Below are 23,267 nucleotides of genomic sequence, written 5' to 3'. Positions count from 1 at the left end.
GGCGTGCTATCGATGTTGACTGACAGCAAGCCCCCTTTGGTGGGCGTGCCGGGGGCGTGCCTCCCTGAAAGGGGCCTTCCCACGGGAACGCCTCCCATCAGAAGCCGGCCCACTGACATCACTAGTGATGTCAGTGGGAGTGATTTTGGCTCTGATAGAGCCAAATCACTCCGGGGCTTGCGGCTGAAAACCTCAACCGCAGGCTCCGGCTCGCAGTTTCGATGGTCGCGATGGTCACGACCATCGCGGCCATCAAACTGCACGCTCGTATAGGCTGTGGGTGGTGACCCACAGCTATACGATGCTCCATTTTTATGGAGGGCGGCCCTTATTCAGAGCGTGCGCTCTGCTCAGAGCGTACGGCTCTGAATGAGGGCCTATGTTGTTGCAAAAAGAAAATTCTGCAGGTAAATTATTACATTGTTTCAGTTAATTAATTTTTGGCTTGACACCTCCTAAAAGCAGAGTCTTTATTCATGTAGGTCTTCAGTCTAAAGCCATGATGTATTAAATTAAAGAAAATAATCAATGTCACGGAATTCATCAGTGTTCGCAAATACGCGCTATAGCACATATTTTACCCGACATTGAGTAGTGGGGACTCCCTTTTAAAAAGTAGCTGGGTCCCCGGGGACGCGCTGTGCTGTGACCAATCCCTGACAGCTGGCTGCAGCACAGTGCGTCTCCCTGAGAAAGACACAGCGCTGTCTGTTATAGCAGCCAATGAGAGTCAGATATACTCTCATTGGCTGCTGCTGTGGAAAGCAGTGCTGGGATCAAGTGTCTGATCCCAGCATCGGCACAGCATCCGTGCCCGGCGCTGGGACAGAATGTTTGTTCTCAGCGCCGGGTTAGCCACCGCGGCGGGTACCTGGTGAAGGGACCGCCTGGTCCCTTCCACCAGCATCGGCGGTAAAGTGGCGGCGGGAGAAGCTTGGCTCCGGGCGTAATATAAGCGGAGCTCGCTGCCCAGAAGCCAAGTAGCGGCGGCAGTTGTTTGGCACTGGCCGCGAGCCAAACACGGCTCACGGTCCAGCAGCCAATAGGAGGAAGACGCGACGAGCCAATCGAAAAAAACGAGCCAATGGAAAGAAAAAGAGCTAACAAAGCTCCCCCCCACAGCCTCTTACACCGTATAGGTAGGCGGCCTTGGGCCACCGGTATTTCACCCCTCCCTAGACCACCAAGGTTGTCGGGTGCTAGGCCCGTGGCATAAATTCAGGCAATAGGCCTGTGGGTATGTAGGTGGGCACAAGGCCCGGGCTACATAGGGTGCATTAGGCACAATTGAAGGTATCTGCCCCACAAATAGGTGTAAGTGACCTGGGCATTAGGCCCAGGTCACTAAAGGGTAAATAGGTGGGCTAATACTGGGGGCAATGCATAGGGGGTCAGCTGGGGGCACTGCATAGGGGGGATTACTACTGGGGGCACTGCATAGGGGGGATTACTACTGGGGGAACTGCATAGGGGGGATTACTACTGGGGGCACTGCATAGGAGGACTAAAGGTCATTAATGTGCAGCATAATGTGTAAAGGCCGGGCATGGCTGTTTGGCAAAATGTGTAAAGACGGGGCATTACTGCATGGCATAATGTGTAAAGGGCATTAATGTTCGACATAATGTGTAAAGGCCGGGCATGGCTGTGTGGCATTATTTGTAAGGGGTTAGGGGAGGACTGAGAGTTATATGGGGAGCACTAAAGCATAAATTATGATGGGACCCAGAAACGGTCAGGAAGGACCCCATTTTTTTAAACTGTAGGGTCCCTGGGACCCACATATTTTGTCATTAACCGCGATCACTGATTCATGTTTTTCAGATCCGTCTTAGGACCCTTGGGACCAGCTGAAGCAGGAATGTGGATGAAACTGGGAGACTTGATGAGAGGATTGTTTATGGAGTAGATATGGACAAAAGCTGACAAGCTCGGACGTCCGTGGCAAACCCAAACACACAGGGTGGAACTCTGGATTGGAGTCTGCACAAGTATGCAGAGCTGAAATCCCAGCCGAGAGTTCCTGGAACAGTTTGCATGAAACTCAACCCCAGCTCCCAACAGAGGCGCTAAAGATTGAAACCCACTACTGGGAACTCAAACTAACACGACCAGAGAAACTCAGAGGTGCATAGTACTGAACCTGGAGTCTAGAAACTCAAAACCTGTGTCAGAATGAAGGAACTCAGGGCAAACAATGCATAATTCAGAAACTAAAAGTGGAGATACGGCACCCTCGTACCCCCTACGGAACCAGCCTGGGCAAAGCTGGTAGCCGCAGCCTACCTTAGCCCTAGAAGCGGACCGTGACACTCAGTACAGCCCAAGAGGAGAAACCAAACCCCAGTATCAACCTATGGTTAGCAGCCAGAGGGATGGAGCTAGAGTCCAGATATTCTGATGTTAGTGGACCTCCTGGAACAACAGCAACAGATGGTAATAGTGGGTTCAGGCCAGGAAGGCAGGATAGCAGCAGACTGCTGAGGACTGCGAAACACAGGATTGCTGGTAGACAACAGGAGTACGCTCAGCAGGATACAGATGACAGGTGGCAAAACTGTAGATGGTCAGACACAGAAGCAAAATAGGAACAGCACAGGAATGACTGAAGCCTGAGGACCAGGAACTCTCTCAGGAAGACGTTGCTCTGGCAATGTGCTGTTCTCCTGAAGGAGTTGCAATAGGCATCAGTGAATGTCTATAGACTGCCAGTATCATGTGACCTTGACTGCAGCACAGGGATTGCACTGGGCATTCACACAATCCAACATGGCCACGCCCATGCAGCCAGTTTGTGGGTTGCTGCTAGGACCCAATGATGCGGCAGTGCTGGGTATGGTAAGTGGTGTTAAGACCCCGATTTGTGACAATGAACTATGAAGACAGGTTTATTTTTTTAAGTTTCAGGTTCAGTAGCTTGATGATTTTTTTTTTCTTTGTTACTGTCCAAGCATTGCCATCATTATTGTGTTAGCAAAATTGATAGAAAACAAGTTATTTTGAAATTAGAAAGCTGTGACTTTAACGAGGTTCCCTTGTCAAGCTTTTAATTTCCAACACTGGGTTCAGTATTGAGCCAATTAAGGTACTGGCTTGATCTGGGCTCAGTCTATAAATCTAAAGACCCTTGGAAGACATTTGGGATTTATAAATTAGTACAGGTACAGTGATTTTTTAAAGTCATTCTTCACCTTATTAGCTCTACTGCATTATAGCACTGACCAAGAAAGGGTCCAGCCCTGCAGAATAATCTCCTGAGGCCTTTTCTGCATCTGAGTCTCTGAGAACAGATTTCATTGCCATACTTGCTTTTTCAGCATCCTAACTATATCCCTATATTGTTGAAGTAGACGCTTCAGAATTAGTGCTATAGCCGTTCCCTCCAAAGGCTTTGGTATAATGGAGAATTATACCTTTGTGCTTTCTTTTCTAGAAATTTGATTCACCGAAGATCAATTTTGATGTCCAGAACACAAATTGCTGGCATTAAGTGCGTCTTCAAAGACTGTAAGCCTTGACTGGAGGACGCCCTTCTTCCTCTTAAGGTCATGAGAACCTGCAACACTTTTAATCTGCCAGTATATTTAACTGTAGAAGGGCAAATTTGGTATTTTTTCACAGTATAGTTTTGTTATTACATATAGAACAGGGTCTAGGAACACTAATACCCCTTTCACCTTGCAATACCGGGTCGCACCCGGGATTTTGTTCACGCGTTCATCCCGGGTGCGACCCGACTGAGACCCCTTTCAGACTGGCGGGACGACCCAGCTTTCTGCTGGGTCAATGACGTCATGGCCAACATGTGCCGAGCCGGCGTTTAGAGATGAGATCATCTCCTAGCGCTGGCTCTTCCTATGCTGTGAACGGGACCCAGGTGGCATCAACCCGGGTTACCCGTTCACAATGCATCACGAGCCAAGTTGAACCTGTTGGGTTGAAATGCCCGGTTGCAATGCTCGACCCGGCTTATTTCAACCTGGCCCTTTCACAATGCACAGTAACCCGGGTTGCTGTGTTTTCACGTGCAATAACCGGGGTTATTGCAGCAAGTGTGAAATGGGTTTTAAGGAGGGGATCGGTATGAAATACCGCTGGTTCAAATCCCGACGCTGGAAGACCGGCAGTGAAGATCCCGACATGTAAGTATTTAAACTATTACTAACCTAACGCCCCCTAACCCTTCCTTAGGGGTGCCTAACCCTAAGTATTTAAACTATTACTAACCCTAACCTCCCCCCCCCAAGTGCCTAACCTTAACCCCCCTGTAAGTGCCGAAACCTAACCCCCCCCTTTCCTGCAGCCTAATCCTAAATCTCCTGTAGGGCGTGCCTAACCCTAACCTCCCCCCAGAGGTGCCTAACCCAGCCCCCCCTTACCCTAGCCAAATCCTAACCCTTCAGGGGGGTGCCTAACCCTAAGAACCCCTGTCCGCACCCGGCACCCGGCTTACCTTCGATCGGTATGCCGGGCGTCGGGCTCCTGGCGTAGGTAAAATTACAGGAGTCGGGATTTCGACGCCTGTCATTAGACCCCTGCCGGGATTAGACAGTCGGTAAACCGGCGGTCGGCATTTCGACCATCGGATTCCTGACTGCATCCCTTAAGGGGATACCTTGCGCCATAGTTTTCTACAGAAAAACTGCCTATTATTGCTTGTTCACAGATTTGCTCTGCATTAATTCAGAACCTTTCTTTTTAGATTGTGCACACACAAGAGCAAGTGACTCAATAGACATAATATATATTCTTCCGTCCTTTAACACCTTTATCAATCATTGCCATCAGAGGTCCATGACAGCAAGTTATCAGGACATTCTGGCATAAGTATTACAACTGAATTATTATTATCTAGCGGTGTTCATACAAAAATAGTTGTAAGGGAATAATTTCCTGGCTGTGAGGTTTGTAGTATTATATATTAGGTTTGTAGTAGAAGCAAGCTTTTATATACAATAAAAGCAAATAAAAAATATTATGTGCACTATTAACTAATAGTGCCAGAACCAAGAAGACATGAGAGCACACCCGCACTGATTTCACCGTATGTGATGGTACCTATACACTGTGCAATTATCAGGCCACTCAGCTGATTATCAGCTAATTGGGACAATAATTGCACAATGTACAGTATGACTGCGACCAAACAGCAATTATCGCTCTGTCAAGCATGAGAAATTTTTCAGCAAGCCTGAAAGATGCGATAAATGGTGCACAGATCTGATAGCAGAAATACTCAACATCAGATACATTGACCAATTATTCGACAGTGTATGGTAATGTCAGATTATTGGTCTGTCTGTCTGTGAGTATAATCTCAATGTATATAGCCAGCATTAGTGTCACCAACTCAGAGAACTGATGAGGAGGCCTTCTGCGGAAGGAGAGGGCAGACCCCTGGAAGACCACTTCCCTTACCGAAGTGTCCGTGGTGGTTTGACACCAGCATCAGTGTGCTATGCGATATGTAATAGGAAAAGTGTCAGTGTGCTGTGTGATATGTAATATGAAAGTGTTATTGTGCTGTGTGATATGTAAATAGGAAAGTGTCAGTGTGCTGTGTGATGTGTGATATGTAAATAGGAAAGTGTCAGTGTACTGTGTGATATGTAATACAAAGTGTTATTGTGCTGTGTGATGTATGAATAGGAAAGTGTAAGTGTGCTGTGTGATTTGTGAATAGAAAAGTGTCAGTGTGCTGTGTGATATGCAAATAGGAAAGTGTCAGTGTGCTGTGTGATATGTAAATAAGAAAGTGTGCTGTGTGATATGTAATAGGAAAGTGTCAGTGTGCTGTGTAGTATGTAATAAGAAAGTGTCAGTGTGCTGTGTGATATAAAATACAAAGTGTTATTGTGCTGTGTGATGTATGAATAGGAAAGTGTCAGTGTGCTGTGCGATATGTGAATAGGAAAGTGTCAGTGTGATGTGCGCTATAAGAATAGGAAGGTGTCAGTGTGATGTGTAATATGTGAACAGGAAAGTGTCAGTGTGCTGTGTGATATGTTCATAGAAAAAAATTGTTATTGTGCCATGTGATGTATGAATAGGAAAGTATCAGTGCGCTGTGTGATGTATGAATAGGAAAGTATCCGTGTGCTGTGTGATATTTAATAGAAAAGTGTCTGTGTGCTGTGTGATATGTGAATAAGAAAGTGTCAGTGTTCTTTGTGATATGTAATCTAAACGTGTCAGTGTGCTGTGTGAATAGAAAAGTGTCAGTGTGCTGTGAGATATTCAATAGAAAAGTGTCAGCGTGCTCTGTGATATGTGAATAAGAAAAGTGTCAGTGCAAGGTGTAATATGCAGATAGGAAAGTGTCAGTGTACTGTGTGATATGTAATAGGATAGTGTCAGTGTGATATGTAATACAAAGTGTCAGTGAACTGTGTGATATGTAATAGGAATGTGTCAGTGTGCTGTGTGATATGCAAATAGGAAAGTGTCAGTGTGATGTGTGATATGTAATAGGAAAGTGTTAGTGTACTGTGTGATATGTAATAGGAAAGTGTCTGTGTACTGTGTGATATGTAATAGGAAAGTGTCAGTGTGATATGTAATACAAAGTGTCATTGTGCTGTGTGATGTGTGAATAGGAAGGTGTCAGTGTGCTGTGTGATATGTAATAGGAATGTGTCAGTGTGCTGTGTGATATGCAAATAGGAAAGTGTCAGTGTGATATGTAATAGGAAAGTGTCAGTGTGCTGTGTGATATATAATACAAAGTGTTATTGTGCTGTGTGATGTGTGAATAGGAAGGTGTCAGTGTGCTGTGTGATATGTAATAGGAATGTGTCAGTGTGCTGTGTGATATGCAAATAGGAAAGTGTCAGTGTGATGTGTGATATGTAATAGGAAAGTGTCAGTGTACTGTGTGATATGTAAGATGAAAGTGTCAGTGTGATATGTAATACAAAGTGTCATTGTGTTGTGTGATGTGTGAATACGAAGGTGTCAGTGTGCTGTATGATATTTAATAGGAATGTGTCAGTGTGCTGTGTGATATGCAAATAGGAAAGTGTCAGTGTGATGTGTGATATGTAATAGGAAAGTGTTAGTGTACTGTGAGATATGTAATAGGAAAGTCTCAGTGTGCTGTGTGATATATAATACAAAGTGTTATTGTGCTGAGTGATGTATGAATAGGAAAGTGTCAGTGTGCTGTGTGATATATAATACAGAGTCAGTGTGCTGTGTGATGTATGAATAGGAAAGTGTCAGTGTGCTGTGTGGTATGCGAAATAGGAAAGTGTCAGTGTGATATGTGAAAATTAAAATGTCATGTGTGCTAGTTGATATTTGTATAGGTGTCAGTGAGCTTAGTATTAATAGAATAGAATCAATAGTATATTTTTCCCAGAAAAGGTGGCAACTATAAGTGTGACTAGTAGTTATGGACCCAGCATCTGCCGGGTCAACCCCAGCCGGCTGACGCCCCCGTCTCTCAGCGACTCTCCGCCCCCTCCCTCTTGCTCTCCTCTCTCTTCTTCCACCCGCTCTCCACCCTTCTCCTCATCCACTCCCATTGCGTTACTAAGGAGTTGGGGTGCGCTGTGCATGTTAGGTGTGCTGTGCATGCACGTGACACAGCCATGATCAGGTCATGACACAAACGTGCATGATGGCCTAATTTATATCAGGATCCAATTTTATAATAATAGATTTGTGATTAGAAGAGTATTGGTGTTCTGTGTGAGTGGTGAATAGTCCAAAGTAAAGATCAAGAGGGTGGGACAATGGGATGTCCATATAAAATAAATAAAAAACTTTATAATTTTTAGACAATGCAAACTACCCCTGCAATATAAAGTAAAGATCAATAATAAACTAATTTGCAATATCTATCTGTTATAAAAAAAAATACAGTGCTCAGACAGCATGTGTCAGCAGTTGTGGAAGTTTAGTGACAATTTTCAGGAAGAAATAGAAATGTATTGGAAGGAAATGAGACTGCACTGAAAGTGACAATGTCAGTGAGCATTGCTACTGAGCTCGTGAGCATGGGTACTCCGAAATGGTACAGAACATGTTTTTTTGAACTGTATTATCTTTCTAGAATATAAATATGAACAGTGCAGATATTTTATTTCAGTAATAGGTTAGTCTATCCCTTTAAAAAACAAGTCAATAATTCAATAGGCTTTCAGACCAAAAATAAATAAAGGTAATTTAATGGTTACTATATGACAATTCTAATGCTCTGAAGAGCATTACAAATGTAACAATATAATCTATGCCATATTTCCCAATACCTGTGATATATGTTGACAACAAAGTACAGGATTTGTGGGTCTACTATACCTTGACTAGTTCAAATGGGAAGCGCTCATGAAAGATGCGATTGATTTTGGCACCACCTGATAGCTCCCGGGTATCCACTTGATTCCCTGATCCTGCAATCCTCTTCTCAAAGTCTAGTGCAAAATGCTGGACCATCCTTTAAAATAAATAATTATGGCTTATTTTTAAAGCATTATCTGTGCAATCATTATCAAACACATATAAAAAAAATTACCCCAAAAAATTACCCAAAGTGCAGACATCAAAAGAAATCACAGACCCAGGAGACTTTAAAGTATCCCTCTTTGAGGATGCCGTTCTACTTACCATGTCGTCCCCATATGTGTCACTTTCGAATTTGTACAAACTTCTCACAATCTATGGCGCCCTCTCTGGTTACAAGACCAATTACACTAAAACGGTGGCTCTCTACATTCATGTGTCCATAACTCAATTAGATCTCTTAAAATCTAACTATAACTGCTTGGAGAGTTGACAAGATTAAATATCTACAGATGTGTCCACATACACTTGTGGCTTCCGTCACTCCAAACAACCCCTCTTGGCAGAGCAGGTCCCGGGGCAACCCAGCCGCGCAGAGTGTCTCTCGCTCAAAATGTGAGTCTTATTCACAGAAATAAAACACGTTGAAGCAACAAAACTACTTTTCTAGATTTCACTGATCTATTTGATGTGCGACATTTGTACCTGTATGTGTGAATCAGTGGCGTAACTAAGAATTTTGCTCCCCCCTGCCAAAAATGTTTTTGTAGCCGCCCCCCCCGACATTTTGGTAAAATGATTACAGGGCCATTTATACGCAAAGTGACTCCCAGTGCAAAAGTTAAAAACGTGCTCCCACCCCCCCTAGACAGTTTACAGTATTTTTCCTCCTTGTAATAATGCCCCTTACCCATTATGACACACACCATAATGCCCCTTACACATTATTCCACACACCATAATGCCCATTACACATTATGCCACACACTGTAATGCCTATTACCAAAGTGCCACTTACATATTTGCCCCTGACACCATTTTATGTCCCACAGTAAGGCTTCTAATTACTTTTAAATTACCTGCTCGTCAGGTGTCTCATGCTCGTTGTCAGGGGTTTTATGCTCATTACCAGGTGTTTCATGCTAGATGCACGGGGTCTCTGGGTTTCATGCTTGTTGCCAGGGGTTTCATGCTTGTTGCCAGGCTTTCCATACCAGTTGCCAGGGGCTCCATGCTCATTGCCAGGGACTCCATGCTCGTTGCCAGGGGCATAATATATATATATTTGGGAGTGTATGTAAATGGGGGCGTCAGTTCTAATTTGAATTCACAGAGCATCCCTGCTAGTCACAGAACACCGCTCCTAGTCACAGGGCATCCCTTCTAATTCACAACACATCCCTGCTAGTCCCTCCCAGTCGTATAAAGCATCCTATACCGCCAGCATCCCTCACACATTTATATGTACAGTACACCATGTATCACAGAGCACCAATCATCATCACCATAACAAGCATCCTGCACAGATCATCCCTCCCGTACACAGACAGAGCACAAAAGCAGAGCATTGTTCCAGTACACAGAGACAGAGCATTGCATCCTGCACACAGCAGCATCTGGTACACATCCAGCATACTGAGTGGCCTGGGTGTGGTGGGCGGTAGATTGTGGCCACTGCAGACCCATCGGCTCCTCCCACCGGTGTCTGACAGCCCCGAGGAAGAGGCCTCCATCTCCTCGGCACAGTACAGCGCGCATGGGAGCCCCTGGGTGCATGGCCGGTGCAAGGTTTCTTGGCACCCTAGGCATTTCTTCAACCTTGCACTCTCCCCCCCCTCTCGGATAGCTACACAAGCCCTTATACAGTGTCCTTTATACAGTGCCCCCAGTAGTGGTCCCCCTATGCAGTGCCCCTTATATAGTGCCCCAGGTAGTGGTCCCCCTATGTAGTGGCAGTTATATAATGCCCCCAGTAGTAGTCCCCCTTATATAGTACTAACCCCCCAGCAGTGCCCCCAGTAGTAGTCCCCCCCAGCAGTGCCTCCAGTAGTAGTCCTCCCCCAGCAATGCCCCCAGTAGTAAGTCCCCACCTATGCAGTGCCCCCAGCAGTAATCCCCACCTATGCAGTGCCCCCAGCAGTAATCCCCACTTATGCAGTGCCCCCAGCAGTAATCCCCACCTATGCAGTGCCCCCAGAAGTAGTCCCCCCAGCAGTGCCCCCAATAGTAGTCCCCCCCAGCAATGCCCCCAGTAGTAGCCCCCCAGCAATGTCCCCAGTAGTAGTCTCCCCCCAGCAATGCCCCCAGTATTAGTCGTCCCCCCAGCAATGCTCCCAGTAGTAGTCCTCCCCAGCAATGCCCCCAGTAGTAGACCTCCCAGCAGTGCCCCCAGTGGCAGTCCCCTCCAGCAGTGCCCCCAGTGGTAGCCCCCCCAACAGTGGCTAGAGTAGTAATCCCCCTCTATGCAGTCCCTGTAGTAGTAGTAAACCCCCCCCAGACAGACACACAAAAAAAATACCACTTACCTTGATCCGCTCCGTCATCTGCTCCTCCATCCAGCGTCCTCCCTGGCCGGCCCGCTCTGCATGATGGGAGATACATCTCTCCCATCACCCACTGCGGAAGCTGAAGAGCCCGGCTCCGGCAGTGGGCGCAAGGCAAGCAGCCGATGAGAGTCTATCTGACTCTCATCAGCTGCTAAAACAATCACACAGCTGCCGGCGCCTGCAGCTGTGTGTTTGTTATACTAATAGTGTAGTGCGGACTGCACTTATGTGCGGTCCACACTACTGCCCTGCCTGGGTGACTAACAGATGCTAGAGGTCCAGTAGGACCTCTAGCATATGTCTCCTCCTAGGCAGCGGCCATTTTTGGAGGGCCGTTTTCAGCATATTTCATGCTAGTCCGCGTAGAATCTGCAGCCCCCTCGCCACCGCGCCCCACAAGCCTCTGCGCCCCCAAAGCCACAGCGGGGTCTGCGGGGGCGGTAGTTATGCCACTGGTGTGAGTGAGTCTGAATCTGTAAACAAAGTGCTTTGATGCAGCAGCTGTGACAATTTCTCCCAAAGTTCCATTGTGCTTCATCTATGACATTAAAACTAATTCCTGTGCAGTTAAAGTAGCAGCCCAGCGTCTGTTGTACACTTTGAGTGGTTTTCACTGTGTATGCGATGCGAATAAGATGTAAAAAGTGAAGGAAAAAACACTACGCTATACCTCTCGTAGTATCTCAATCACACCGGGCGTCTCGTGCTGTATGGCATATTGGCAAGTACCTTTACTCCCTTCACTTCTCATTGTCCTCCCACCTCTTGAATTCATTTGAAAGAATCTGGAAGGCATGATCACAACGTGTACGAGACCCTATTCCCCCAGTACCCAAATTTTGGAGTGGGGGTTTGAGTAGAAAACAAAATATACAGTAGGTGGGTTGTACACCTTCCAATGTTTTTTACTCAAACCCCCCCTACACACACACACACACTCCAAAATTTGTGTTACTATGGGCATTGGATCTGGTGCCTTTGGTTCACGTTTACTAAACCACCCTCCCGTTGCCCACCCTCTCAGGGTCTGACAGACTTTTTCTTTTAAGGATCACTGTGTCAAAGCAAGGCCGTCCTAATTCCCAAACTACATACACTTCACTCTAGGCAAGGGCTCTACCCTGACGCTTTCACTTGGACAGAATCAATTTGTGTATACCCCATCCCCAAACCCCCATCCCTCTGCTTCCCATAACCTCTCTCTGTTCTACCTTATGAGCTTACACCGAAGTGCCAAAAGTCATGGGATAGATGCCTAGTATTATGTAGAATCCCCTGTAGCTCGGCAAAGTGCAGCAATTCAATGTGATATTGATTTCACAAGTGGACAGAAGACCACTGGAGAGATGTTGACCCATGCCGTCTGGATAGTTTCCCACAACTCCCTGATATTTGTAGGTGCAGGATCATGGGTGCAAATGGACCTCTCCACCACGTCCAATTAAGGCTTGTTTGGGTTCATGTTGGGCAAACGTGGTGGCCACACCATTCGTCGGAACTCTTCAGAATGCTCCTCATACCAATTCTGGACAACTTTGGACCGTTGACATGGTGCATTATCCTGCTGGAATATTCTACCCTTGTGGGGGTACATGAAGTCCATGAAGGGCTGTAAATGTTCATCAAGCAATGTAACATAGCAGTCACCGGTCAATGACGTATTGAGGCGGACCCGTGGACCCAACCCATGCCACGTGAACACACTCCACAATACTATGGAGTGCACGATGCCTTGTTGACAACTGTGGTCCATGGCCTCATGGGGTCTGTGTCACACCCGAACCCTATCATCATCCCGAAACAACTGGAATCATGACTGATCCACACCACATGTTGCCAGTTCTCCATGGTCCAATTAGCGATGTCACAAGCCCAGGTGATGTGTTGTGACTGGTGTTGTAGTGTTAACTGGTGCACTCTGGCTGGTCTTCAGCTCCCATATCTCATGGAAGCTAAAGAATGCAGCACTGACCTACTGGATATGTGTCTGGCACCTCCTGAAATTGAAAGTGGATGTGATTTGAGCCAGTATCGCTTGTCTGTTACCAACTATTGTGGCCAGTCGCCGCTGGTCACGATAATTAATCACCCGTGGTCGGCCACTGTGTTGTCTACAGTGGGTGGTAATGCCTTCCATGAGGTATTCCCAGTACGCACGAGGAATGTTGAATGTCCACACAACTCCGGAAATGGAATGTTTCATCCGTCGTGCACCCACTATCATGCCCCATTTGTACTCAGATAATTCATGTCGCCTTGCCATGTGCAGCCTAGCCGGTGTTCGAACTGACCCATGAAATGTCAGATTACAACAGATGCCACCTTCCAATACCTTTACATACTGCTATCCCATTCGGTTTATTTACAATTTGCCACAAAGCACATATGATCCATGCTGCAAATTATACAATTAAATATATGCTATATTTGTACACATTATGTCACACCTGAGGGTTGGTTTGGGCTGGAACAGGCGTTGGAGGCTGAAGAGGGGACTTGGAAGGTGTGAATAAACCTGGGTGGCTTGAGCCAGGACATCCTCATGTATTGCTGTGAGGAGGTAGAGGAGTTGCAGAGAATGATGGGCCTGAGGGCCTGATTCAGAGGCGCACGCTATTTGCGTGCGCTCGCTCTGAATCAGGGCGTCCCTATTTTTTTTTTTGACCGGCCTCAAGGCTGCTTGCAGAGCTATGAGTGACCACCCACAGCCTGTGCAGCCACCCCTCCTCCCCACCTACAAAACGGGGCGAGCTGTCGATCAACATCGACAGCCGTCCTGTCTTGTAGCGAGCCCCGGAGCGTGTGACATTTTTATCCTTCTCTACATCTCTGCTCCCTTTGACAATGTTGATCACCTTCTTCTCTTGAAAACCCCTCCATTCCACAGAATCAAGTTCAAACTCCTTCCCCTGACCTATAAAGCACTCAGCCAATCTTCCGCCCCTACATCTCAAACATAATTTCTAACTACACTGCCTCCAACAGCCTCTATTTTGTCAACAACAACTGCCTCACTACCACACTGATTACCTCTTCGCACTCCCACCTTCAGAATTTTGCCCGCACTGTACCTGTGGAACACAATGCCACTATTAGCCACTATTCTCCAAGGCGTCAAAGATGCTCTCAAAATGAACCTCATCATTGAAGCTTCTTAATGCTCCTGCCCCCTCCCTCTAGAAAGTAAGCACTCATTAGCATTGACCTCTTCCCTTGTATTTTCTTCCCTACCACTGTCCCCATGTCTCATCAGACATGTTTCATGAGACCATGCTCCTGTACACTGGCCTACATCACACAGGTGGTACTTATCACAGACGCTCACTGTATTTTAATAGCTGGATCTGCAATTCCTTGTTCTGTTTATATTCTGTCAATTTGTTGCTGATTGGCCATTGTACAATTTTGTATTGTGTAATTATGTCTTGTTAGTTATTGTCTGTGCATTGTTTAATACTGACAAATGTGCTCTCTGTCCACTCCCTATGTATGGCAATGTGGACGACTGTTATCTCTTATAAAATTAAAAAATCATAATTTCTCAGATAAAAACCAGAGTTGAATTAAGTTAACCTGATTTTTATATCACATTCACATGCACATTATGTCTAGGACTAAGCACTAAACAGAAACATTGTAATCTACCCAAAAAATACCTATCCTTTCCACTGGTAAGTTTGTAAGTTTGTAGTGTAGGTGACTATTATAGAAAGCTGAGCCCTATCTGTTAAATGGTATACACTGCTGAGGCCAACTCAGTGACTTGTAGCTGATGGTCAGAATAGAAATGAGCAGACATTCATTAGGTTGTACTCAATATCCTCATTTCAATGCAGTCACTGTTTCTAGAGATTCTGGAATGCTTAGTATAACTCCTTAGTGATGTGCACAAGATTTGGCTGTGTTTGTTTGTGGCGAGTCCCTTCTCATATAAGTATCGCCGAGTTTGCAGGCAGTTACTTCAAGCGTCAGTCATTATTTCTGGTATCCTTCACTGTGCAATACCTAGAGGAAATTCCAGATTCCCTTACTGATCCCAATCTTTGCACCCCACTGGCTGATCACTTCCATCTTGTTTTTGTGACTCACTAATTGCTTTTATTACTAAAGGTGCAGAGGGTCTATGCGTATTATATCGTAATGAATTTATGTAACCAACAAAATACTGTGCTATATAAACTCCCTCCATTACCTCTCTTGCATTGTATTTTGTTGGTTACATAAATTCATTACGAGATAATACGCATAGACCCTCTGCACCTTTAGTAATAAAGCAGTAGCAATACTATCTTTTATTTTATGTCTTCCCTGACTGCTTCATATTTTAGTCTTACAAGAAGTACTGAAAAAACAACATAATAATGGTCAGCATGTGTGTAAAAGCAGGTCACCCAGCCTATTACAAAAAGTCCATGGGGGGTTGAGGTAACGCTCAGGTCAAAAACATTTGCCAGTCACAGAAACTAGTATTGAGAAATAAATACTAAAACAGAAACCAATTTACTTACTGCAGCAAAGCTTTGGTCTTCCATGACGGATCCTCTGGTTTAAAACTTTTGTAAACCTCAACATCATGTTCTAAGGAAAGGAGCTGACTTTGTAGTTTGTTTCTGAGCTCGGGTAAAGTATCCCGTATATGGTTGGTGAGTTGCTTTTTAAAGACAAAGAAAAAACAAACCAATGTGGCATATTCAGAATGCTTAAACAGTGAAAACAGTAATTTAACATATACACTTAATGAGAACACCATTGTTTGCTAATTATTGGTATCCGTTTGGGGGCAAACTTTTTGTGGAAAAATGCAGTACATTATTGGGTTTTGTTCCAATGATTTATATTGAAATTTACAGCAAAATGAAAAGTGATAAGTAGGCTAATACAGTTTCTAGACTTACATACATCAAGTTAAAGCAATAGAAAATTGAATTTCCACCAAGTTTAAAAGTGGATACATTTATAAATAGGCAAAAGTCAGTTATTTTAAAATTGAATTTCTCAGGATTTTTATCATTGTGGGGTTTGGGGTGGGGGGCATATATAGGTTATAAATATATTCCAAATGGCTATCCCAGTCTGGGTGAAAAGTATTGAATGTGTCATAACTGGGGGTCTGCATGGTCTACAAACCTGCCAAATTTGGATAATGCTTTAAACATTTCAAGCCATTGTGGTAGCATTTTGAAGAAAAACTAGAAGACAAGCCTGCAGTTTCCCCACTGTTACACCAAAAGATAGGTGAGGACTGGGGGTAAAACATACCCTGTCTATAAGGGTCTAAGTACTGGACTGTACTATACCAGTAATAGCATCAATCCTAGGTATGGCTAGTACATAGCTTTGATCTAGTTAGCAAAACTGCAAGAGAACCACATGTTTCTGATTATCATGACGGAAGCAGTATGAGTTACTGCCGGCCGCATAGCCAGCGGTTCAAATCCCAACATCGGAAGCCCGGCAGAGGTGAAAATCCCGAAGCTACAAAAGACGGGCGTCTGTCGATGTTGATTGACACCTCGCCCCATTTTGCAGGCGGGGAAGGGGGGTGGCTGCAAAAACGCCCTTTAGAGCCCTACTGACATCACTCTATTAGAGCAGGAAGTCCACTCGGGCTTGCGGGAGCCAAGACCCTCTCGCAGGGTCTCACCTCAAGCCCGATGGTCGCGATAATCGCGACCATCGCCAGGCCGCTCGCACAAGCTGTGGGTGATCACCCACAGCTGTGCTAGGGGCCTGGAGGCAGGAAAAAAAAAAAAAGAACACCTTGATTCAGAGCGAGCGTACGTAAGCCCAATATCTTTTAGGCTCATACCCACACATTTTGTTATGTTAGGAATGATTATACCTGTTGCTATAGTCTGTGAGAGCAACAACATATAAAAAGAGGAGAGGACAGTGTGTTACAGTTTTTATATTTTAAAGCAGATCATATAGTGCAGGGCCGGCCAAAAGGTCGATCGCGATCTATCGGTAGCTCGCGGAGCTGCCTCCGGTAGATTGCGACCAACTTGCTGCAGTAACTGGGAACGTTGGTCTCTGAAGTGATCAGACCCTAAAGAAGGGCGGGTCATGACATCACCCGACATGTGAGGAGCCTGTGCGCCTGCTGTCAGCGGCAGGCACAGGCAGCGTCTATGCCGGAGTGAAGCTGGAGTGCTGATCAGCGTGAAGACAGGTAACTACTACCAAGGGGAGGGAGCACTCAGCATAAGGGGCATTACCAGGGGCACTGCATAAGGGGCATTACCGGGGGCACTGTATAAGGGGCACTACTGGGAATATTGTAGAAAGGGGCACTACTGAGGGCGCTGTTTAAAGGGCTCTACTGGGGGCTTTGCATAATGGGCACAACTACATTGGAAACTGCATAATGGGCACAACGACAGGGGACACTACAACTGGGGCATTGCATAAGGGGCACTACTGGAGGCACTGTATAAGAGGCACTACTGGGAGCATTGCATAAGGGGCTCTAATACAGGGGGCATTGCATAGTGGGCTCTAATATAAGAGGCATTGCATAATTGCACAACTACTTGAGAAACTGCATAATGGGCACAACTACAGGGGGCACTACTACTAAGGGCATTGCATAAGGGGCACTTTATAAAGGGCACTACTGGGGTACTGTATAAGGGGCTCTAAAACAGGCGGCATTGCATAATGGGCTCTATTACAGGGGGCATTGCATAATGGGTGCTTACACAGGGGGCATTGCATAATGGGCTCTAATACAGGAGGCATTGCATAATGGGCAGAACAACAGGGGTAACTACATAATGGGCATAACTACAGGGGGCACTACTATATAAGGGGAACTACTAGAGAGGGCACTGCATAAGGGGCACTACTACAGTGGTCATTATATAAGGGGAACTACTGTTGTCATTGTGTACAAGGGGCACTACTGTCGTCATTGTGTATAAGGGGCACTACTGTGTGTCGTACTGTGAATAAGGGACACTACTATGTGGTGTAATATGAATAAGATTGTGCTGCTGTGTGGAGTAATTTGAATTGGGGATACTACAGATGTGCCCACATACATCTATCCCCCTGTGCGCTACAAGTCGCACCACACATAACAAGGGAGCTCAGTATGATTCGGTAGCGCAGAGCGTCTTTTTGTGCATCTTTTACCTTCAAGTGCATCTTATTCACGCAACGATGTGAATAGATAGCACAAGCAGCTTATGCTGATTAAAATGATATGCAGCATGCCCATATTCTCTTGTGCTGACACTGTAACGTATAATAGCTCGGCGCTATTGAGTCACACCACGGCATGGCGCAACTAGAAGAGCTGTTTAACGCACCAGGAGGCTAGATGTATGTGGACCATCTGTATGTGTGATTTCGTCAGGACAGACCCCTCATCCCTTATTGTGAGGTCACGACCCCTTTTTTGCATACCACACCCCCTTTTTCGAGCTCGGTGGATCACAAAAGGTTTTTTTAGTTTTAAAAGTAGATCACAGAGTCCAAAATTCTGGCCACCCCTGATATATTGGGATTTGGTGGACTTTAAGTAAATTGAAGGTTGGTGGGCAAGGTAGACGTGCTACCCACGTGACAGTACTGATCCCAAAAAGCCCTTGCAGACAAACTGCTTAAGTGTGGTACTGCTTGTAGAACTACAAATGCCAGCATTCCCATGGCTGCCAGAGTATGCTGGCATTTTAGAACTACATTCACCTGCATGCCATTGAATCCAGGGTTTTCTGGTACCGCCAGAAAAACCTTGTTCTCCAATTTATTACATCCACAAGCGCCAGCTTACCCAGGCAGTTTATGATTTACACTGATCAATTGTGTCACATACAAAAATTACTTTTTTGCTAAATGGATTTCAATGTAGATGTTATGGGAAAAGTCAATTTAGTTCCTCTCAACAGAATGTATCATCTTCAATTGATTATTTGAGCCAAAAGCAGAGAAACTGTTTTACAGTGAGCACCAGTTTTAGTAGCGGACCTGGGGCAGTACAGACGGTGTGATGGTGAGCATTCCTGCCTCACAGCTCTGAGGTTGTGGGTTCAATTCCCTCTACGGCCCTGTGTGGAGTTTGTATATTCTCCCAGTGCTTGCGTGGTTTCCTCCGGGTACTACAGTTTCCTCCTACACTCCAAAAACTATACAGGTAGGTTAAATGGCTCCCAACAAAAATGAACCCTAGTGTGTATGTGTGTGTGTTAAAAATTTCTTACACTGAGGCAGAAATTGCTGGAGACTGAGCGATGCATCTGTAGGTTGATTTTCTGTACTCTGAGGATAATATCGGGAAGCGGATGTATCTCAGCAAGGGCTCAGGCCACTATGCATCTGCAAGACTGGAGATGTGACTGTATGGCTCCCAACTGATATTATTGTGATAGAGGATTTTATTCTTGCGCTATAAACAAGAGTTTATAATTCTGAGAAATGAGCAAATTTTGTTTAAATCAGCCGATGATATTTAGTTAAGATGAGATGTGTGCATAAATCCCATTAAGGTGGATTTTAATAAATCTATATGCTCTCTGGAGAATTCATCCAAACTGTAAGAAGGGAATTTAATAAGAAACAATATTCATCTGGACTTCAGCATGCCTTTCCCTGTACTGTTTACTACATCATAACCTGAAATCCAGGACAACTGCTGGTAACTATGTGCATGCAAAAATTTGTCCCTACACTTAAGTTTCTGCAGTTGTATTTTATGCCTGCAAATTTAAATCTAGTATTTAGATACTGTATGCTATGAGGCTGTCCAAATGAGAACAAAGGTTGGTTCCTGTCCAAAGCTGTCAATGACTGATTAAGTCAGTTTAAAATTTAGGGTGCATTTGGGACCCAAATAATAAACATAATAGAAACAAGTTTTCTGGTGAATACCTCCTAAAAAATATTAGCAATGCACATGCATTTAGTATATTTTTGCAGTATGAAGGATCTGCAAACTTCATCTACAGTACTTCCAATACCTGATTGAGGACTTTCTGAAGGTGTGGGGTTCCCATACGATCTGCTATGTGCTTGTAAGAAGGATGAGATAGGAAAAATGTCCTTTCTGCTAACAAAGCAGCTTGTATATCCTTTTTACCATCAATATCTTTTTGACTTCGGTTAACAACTCCAACATAACCTGAAACAGTGATTGAGTGCAAATAGGAAAAAAACAAAAACAAATGTACATTATTATATTTAACCTACATATTACATGATGTTATATGAAAACAATACAAACTTTACTAATCAAAGTTCTAAGAGGTGGTGCAAAAAAACATGAACACACATAACATAAATGAGTAATGCCATTGCCACCATTGCATTATAAAAGTTTCACACCGCATTTAAGATTATAGAACTTTTAAAAATGATCACATTCTATTTTACCTGTCATAGGGCCGTATTCAATTCCAGACGAAAACCAGTCATCGGCGATAATTTATCACAGATTACATCATATTCGCTTATTGCAATTATCCCCGTATTCAATTACATTGACTTTTCGCCGCTGCGAAAAGCCAATGTAAAAAAACGGGGATAATTTTTCTCCAGTGTTTAGCTGGCGAAAAAAAGTGCAGAATTGGGGTTTAGGGGTGCAGGCTTAAAAAAAATAGCCTGCACCCCTGGGAATGCCCACTAAAAACACTGTGTGTCAAATAAAGTTAAAAAAAAAAAATCGGGACACCCCAAAAAATTAATTTGAATTTTGGGGTTAAACAAAAAATAAAAAAATGTGGGAACAAATCCTAAAGAAGCAAAATAGATTCCAGAAGGGTTCCAAAGTATGCGGCAGGTGTTTTCTTCATTGCGGGTAGTAGCGGCAGGGGCATTTTTGAAGAATTTTTAAAAATCATTTTAATGACTTAAAAATATGCTTGCACCCATTTTCATGTACCCCAAATATGATGGGCATAGTTATTTTTCTCCCCAAAAATTGCTAAATGCTCTTCTGCATCAACTTCTTCAAAGTCGCATTTATGCACCTGCCGTGGCTATTTAAAAACCCGACTTCCCTTCAGCAGGCAAAAACAGGGGTACCCATAGTGATCCCCCATGTCTGGACATCTTTAGAGGGGTGATAAGATGTTTTCCCGAAAATTCCCAATTTTTTTCGCCGCTCCTAGTTTCGCCGTGTCCCGTTTTCGCGTCCTATGAAATTGAAAACGGGGATTATTGGGCATGTGCGCGGTACTTTTCCACCTGGAAAACAGGCAAAAGAGGCGAAAAGTCCAGCAGGCGAAAAGTCTGGACTTTTCGCCTCAAATTGGATACAGGCCATAGTACGCTATCATTGCTTAGATTATACTGTTAAAAGCACACTGCATGAAATGCCAACATAAAACCTGTTCCAAATTCATAATTAGAAAGATGTGTAAATTGAGAGTTTGTTTTCAAGTCTTTACCAAGTTTCTGCGTGTAAACAAGGGCTAAGCAGTAACTGAAATCTGAAAACAAGAAACATTGCAAAGCATGTACCAACAACAGAAGATTTTTCAACTGATGTAGAATTGGTCGAAAAATGGGCATAATTAACACTAAAAGAAAAAAGTGCAAAAATAGAATATACTAAGCTTTACATATTTCTCAGGCATTCTGCATACGCATCTGGCAGCTAGTCTGTATGTGTCTGTAATTACGCAAAGGTGCCCTTATTCTTTCTGTCCTTTCCCTTTCATACCACATCCCACCACTTTAGACTGGTGTAAGTGTTAGAATCACGCAACTCTGCATAGGTACATACTGGTGTAGTCACTTTTCTGGGCATTCGCAGAACGATTCTGTGTAAGTTACACTACACAAACTGGTTTAGTCCTCACTCTCCATCAACCCCAAAGTGAGTACTGGGATTAGGATTAGTAGGAAATGATCTGTAAGTGTACAACAAATGTAATGTAACATCCCAGGACACTGATAATGCAGGTAGAAGGAAGAGGAAAAGATTAGTAAGTACGAAGGTGAGGAATAGTAAGGGGATAATGTGGTAAAGGGGGTGTGGATTGGTATTATGCTGCATTAGTTACTAGAGCATATACAAAAGTAGGGTTTGACAGGTCGAGTGTCAGTAGTAATATCAAGAAGGACATCATTGCAACCACGCCAGGAGCTGTGTCAGCGTGCATGAGCACTGGGTGATAACTGTATAAAAGGCATGTAACGAAAGTTATTAAAGATCACTGAAACGTTGACCCCTACAGGCTGGTCACCCTGCATGTTTCTCAGTATATATATATATATATATATATATAAATAAATAAATATATATATATATATATATATACACACACACTGTACACATATATATATATATATATATATATATACACACACACACACACACACACACACACACTGTACATATATATATATGCCATGGGCTTTAGTTAAAAGTTGCAATACATTTGCTGCTATAAACATAGAAGGCTATCAAGAAAATGACACCAACATACATTCCTCCCCATTAGAATGTAAGCTCTCACGAGCAGGGCCCTCTATCCTCATGTGCTTCTCCTTACATATACTTTCATCTACTCCTTACTCCCCACTAGGGCACCTAACACTTACACCCTGTTGCTATAACTCACTGGTTTCTTGTTCACTTATTTGCTTATGTACTATGTAAGGCACTACAAAACACTTGTGGCGCCATATAAATAAAGGATAATAATAATAATCTCTTCACTTATCCCAAAATATGTCCCAACTTAACCCCTCCACTATAATGCATACTGTATGCTGGGTCAATAGTATTAGTATTTAAATAAAATAACAGAACATCCCTAAAGCTTCCAGAAGTATTTCAGATCCCAGGCAGTACTAAAATAAACTTTCAAAAACAATGACAGCAATTTAAATGGGTTATCTTGCCAATGGCATGTGACAGTAAAAAGGTAAAATCATTTTAAAGAATGAGGGTCATTCAGCGACATTGTGGTCGGCAAATGAGTGTATTTCACCAGCGAGGAATGCTCCCCCCACCTTTCTCCCGACCAATCACTTTTACAGCATTGTACACATTAGTGCAGTGTAGAAGCCCTTACAGCAGCCGGCTCACAGTGATGGGGTCTGAATAATAATACCTCTGCGCAGTGGAAGCAGCTTATTTTCCAAAATCTCCCGGGCATCAGTTCCTTCATCCATGAGGTCCAGTTTTGTGATTACACCAATTGTTCTGAGACCTTCAATGCAAAACATAGTAAAAGTCTAATCAATACAAAACATTTTTTTTTATTTGCCTTTCTCGGCTATGCACATAATCTATTAAAGGTAATGTCTTATATATTAATTACTTTAATGGGTGTCTTAAGGCACAATCCTTTATTGCATTAAATACTTTGGGGTCCATCCAATTAGACGCGATATCGCTGCAACAGCCGCACTTTACAGCAGCTTGAACTCGCACAAAAGTGATCGCAGCCCATTGAGCCCTTTATCTCTGCAGGTATTTGCCATTCA

At 44.1% G+C, this 23,267-nt stretch overlaps 1 protein-coding gene across 1 annotated transcript in view; it reads right to left on the bottom strand.

Annotated features, from left to right (window-relative positions):
- Window positions 1–23,267, bottom strand: part of DNM3 (dynamin 3) — a 552,421-nt gene that overhangs the window by 484,085 nt on the left and 45,069 nt on the right. The window contains exons 5-8 of the mRNA XM_088481814.1: window positions 22,892–22,990; window positions 19,790–19,950; window positions 15,338–15,480; window positions 8,302–8,437 (exon numbers count right to left, since the gene is read on the bottom strand). Of these exons, the coding sequence (XP_088337940.1) occupies window positions 8,302–8,437; window positions 15,338–15,480; window positions 19,790–19,950; window positions 22,892–22,990 (539 nt within the window). The remainder of the gene's footprint in view (window positions 1–8,301; window positions 8,438–15,337; window positions 15,481–19,789; window positions 19,951–22,891; window positions 22,991–23,267) is intronic.

This window comes from Taudactylus pleione, unplaced genomic scaffold (genome assembly GCF_031769625.1).
Source record: "Taudactylus pleione unplaced genomic scaffold, aTauple2 ptg000017l, whole genome shotgun sequence".
NCBI classification, from domain to species: Eukaryota; Metazoa; Chordata; class Amphibia; order Anura; family Myobatrachidae; genus Taudactylus; species Taudactylus pleione.
Note: the sequence above shows the minus strand (reverse complement) of the source record. Positions and strands in the feature narration are given on the sequence as shown.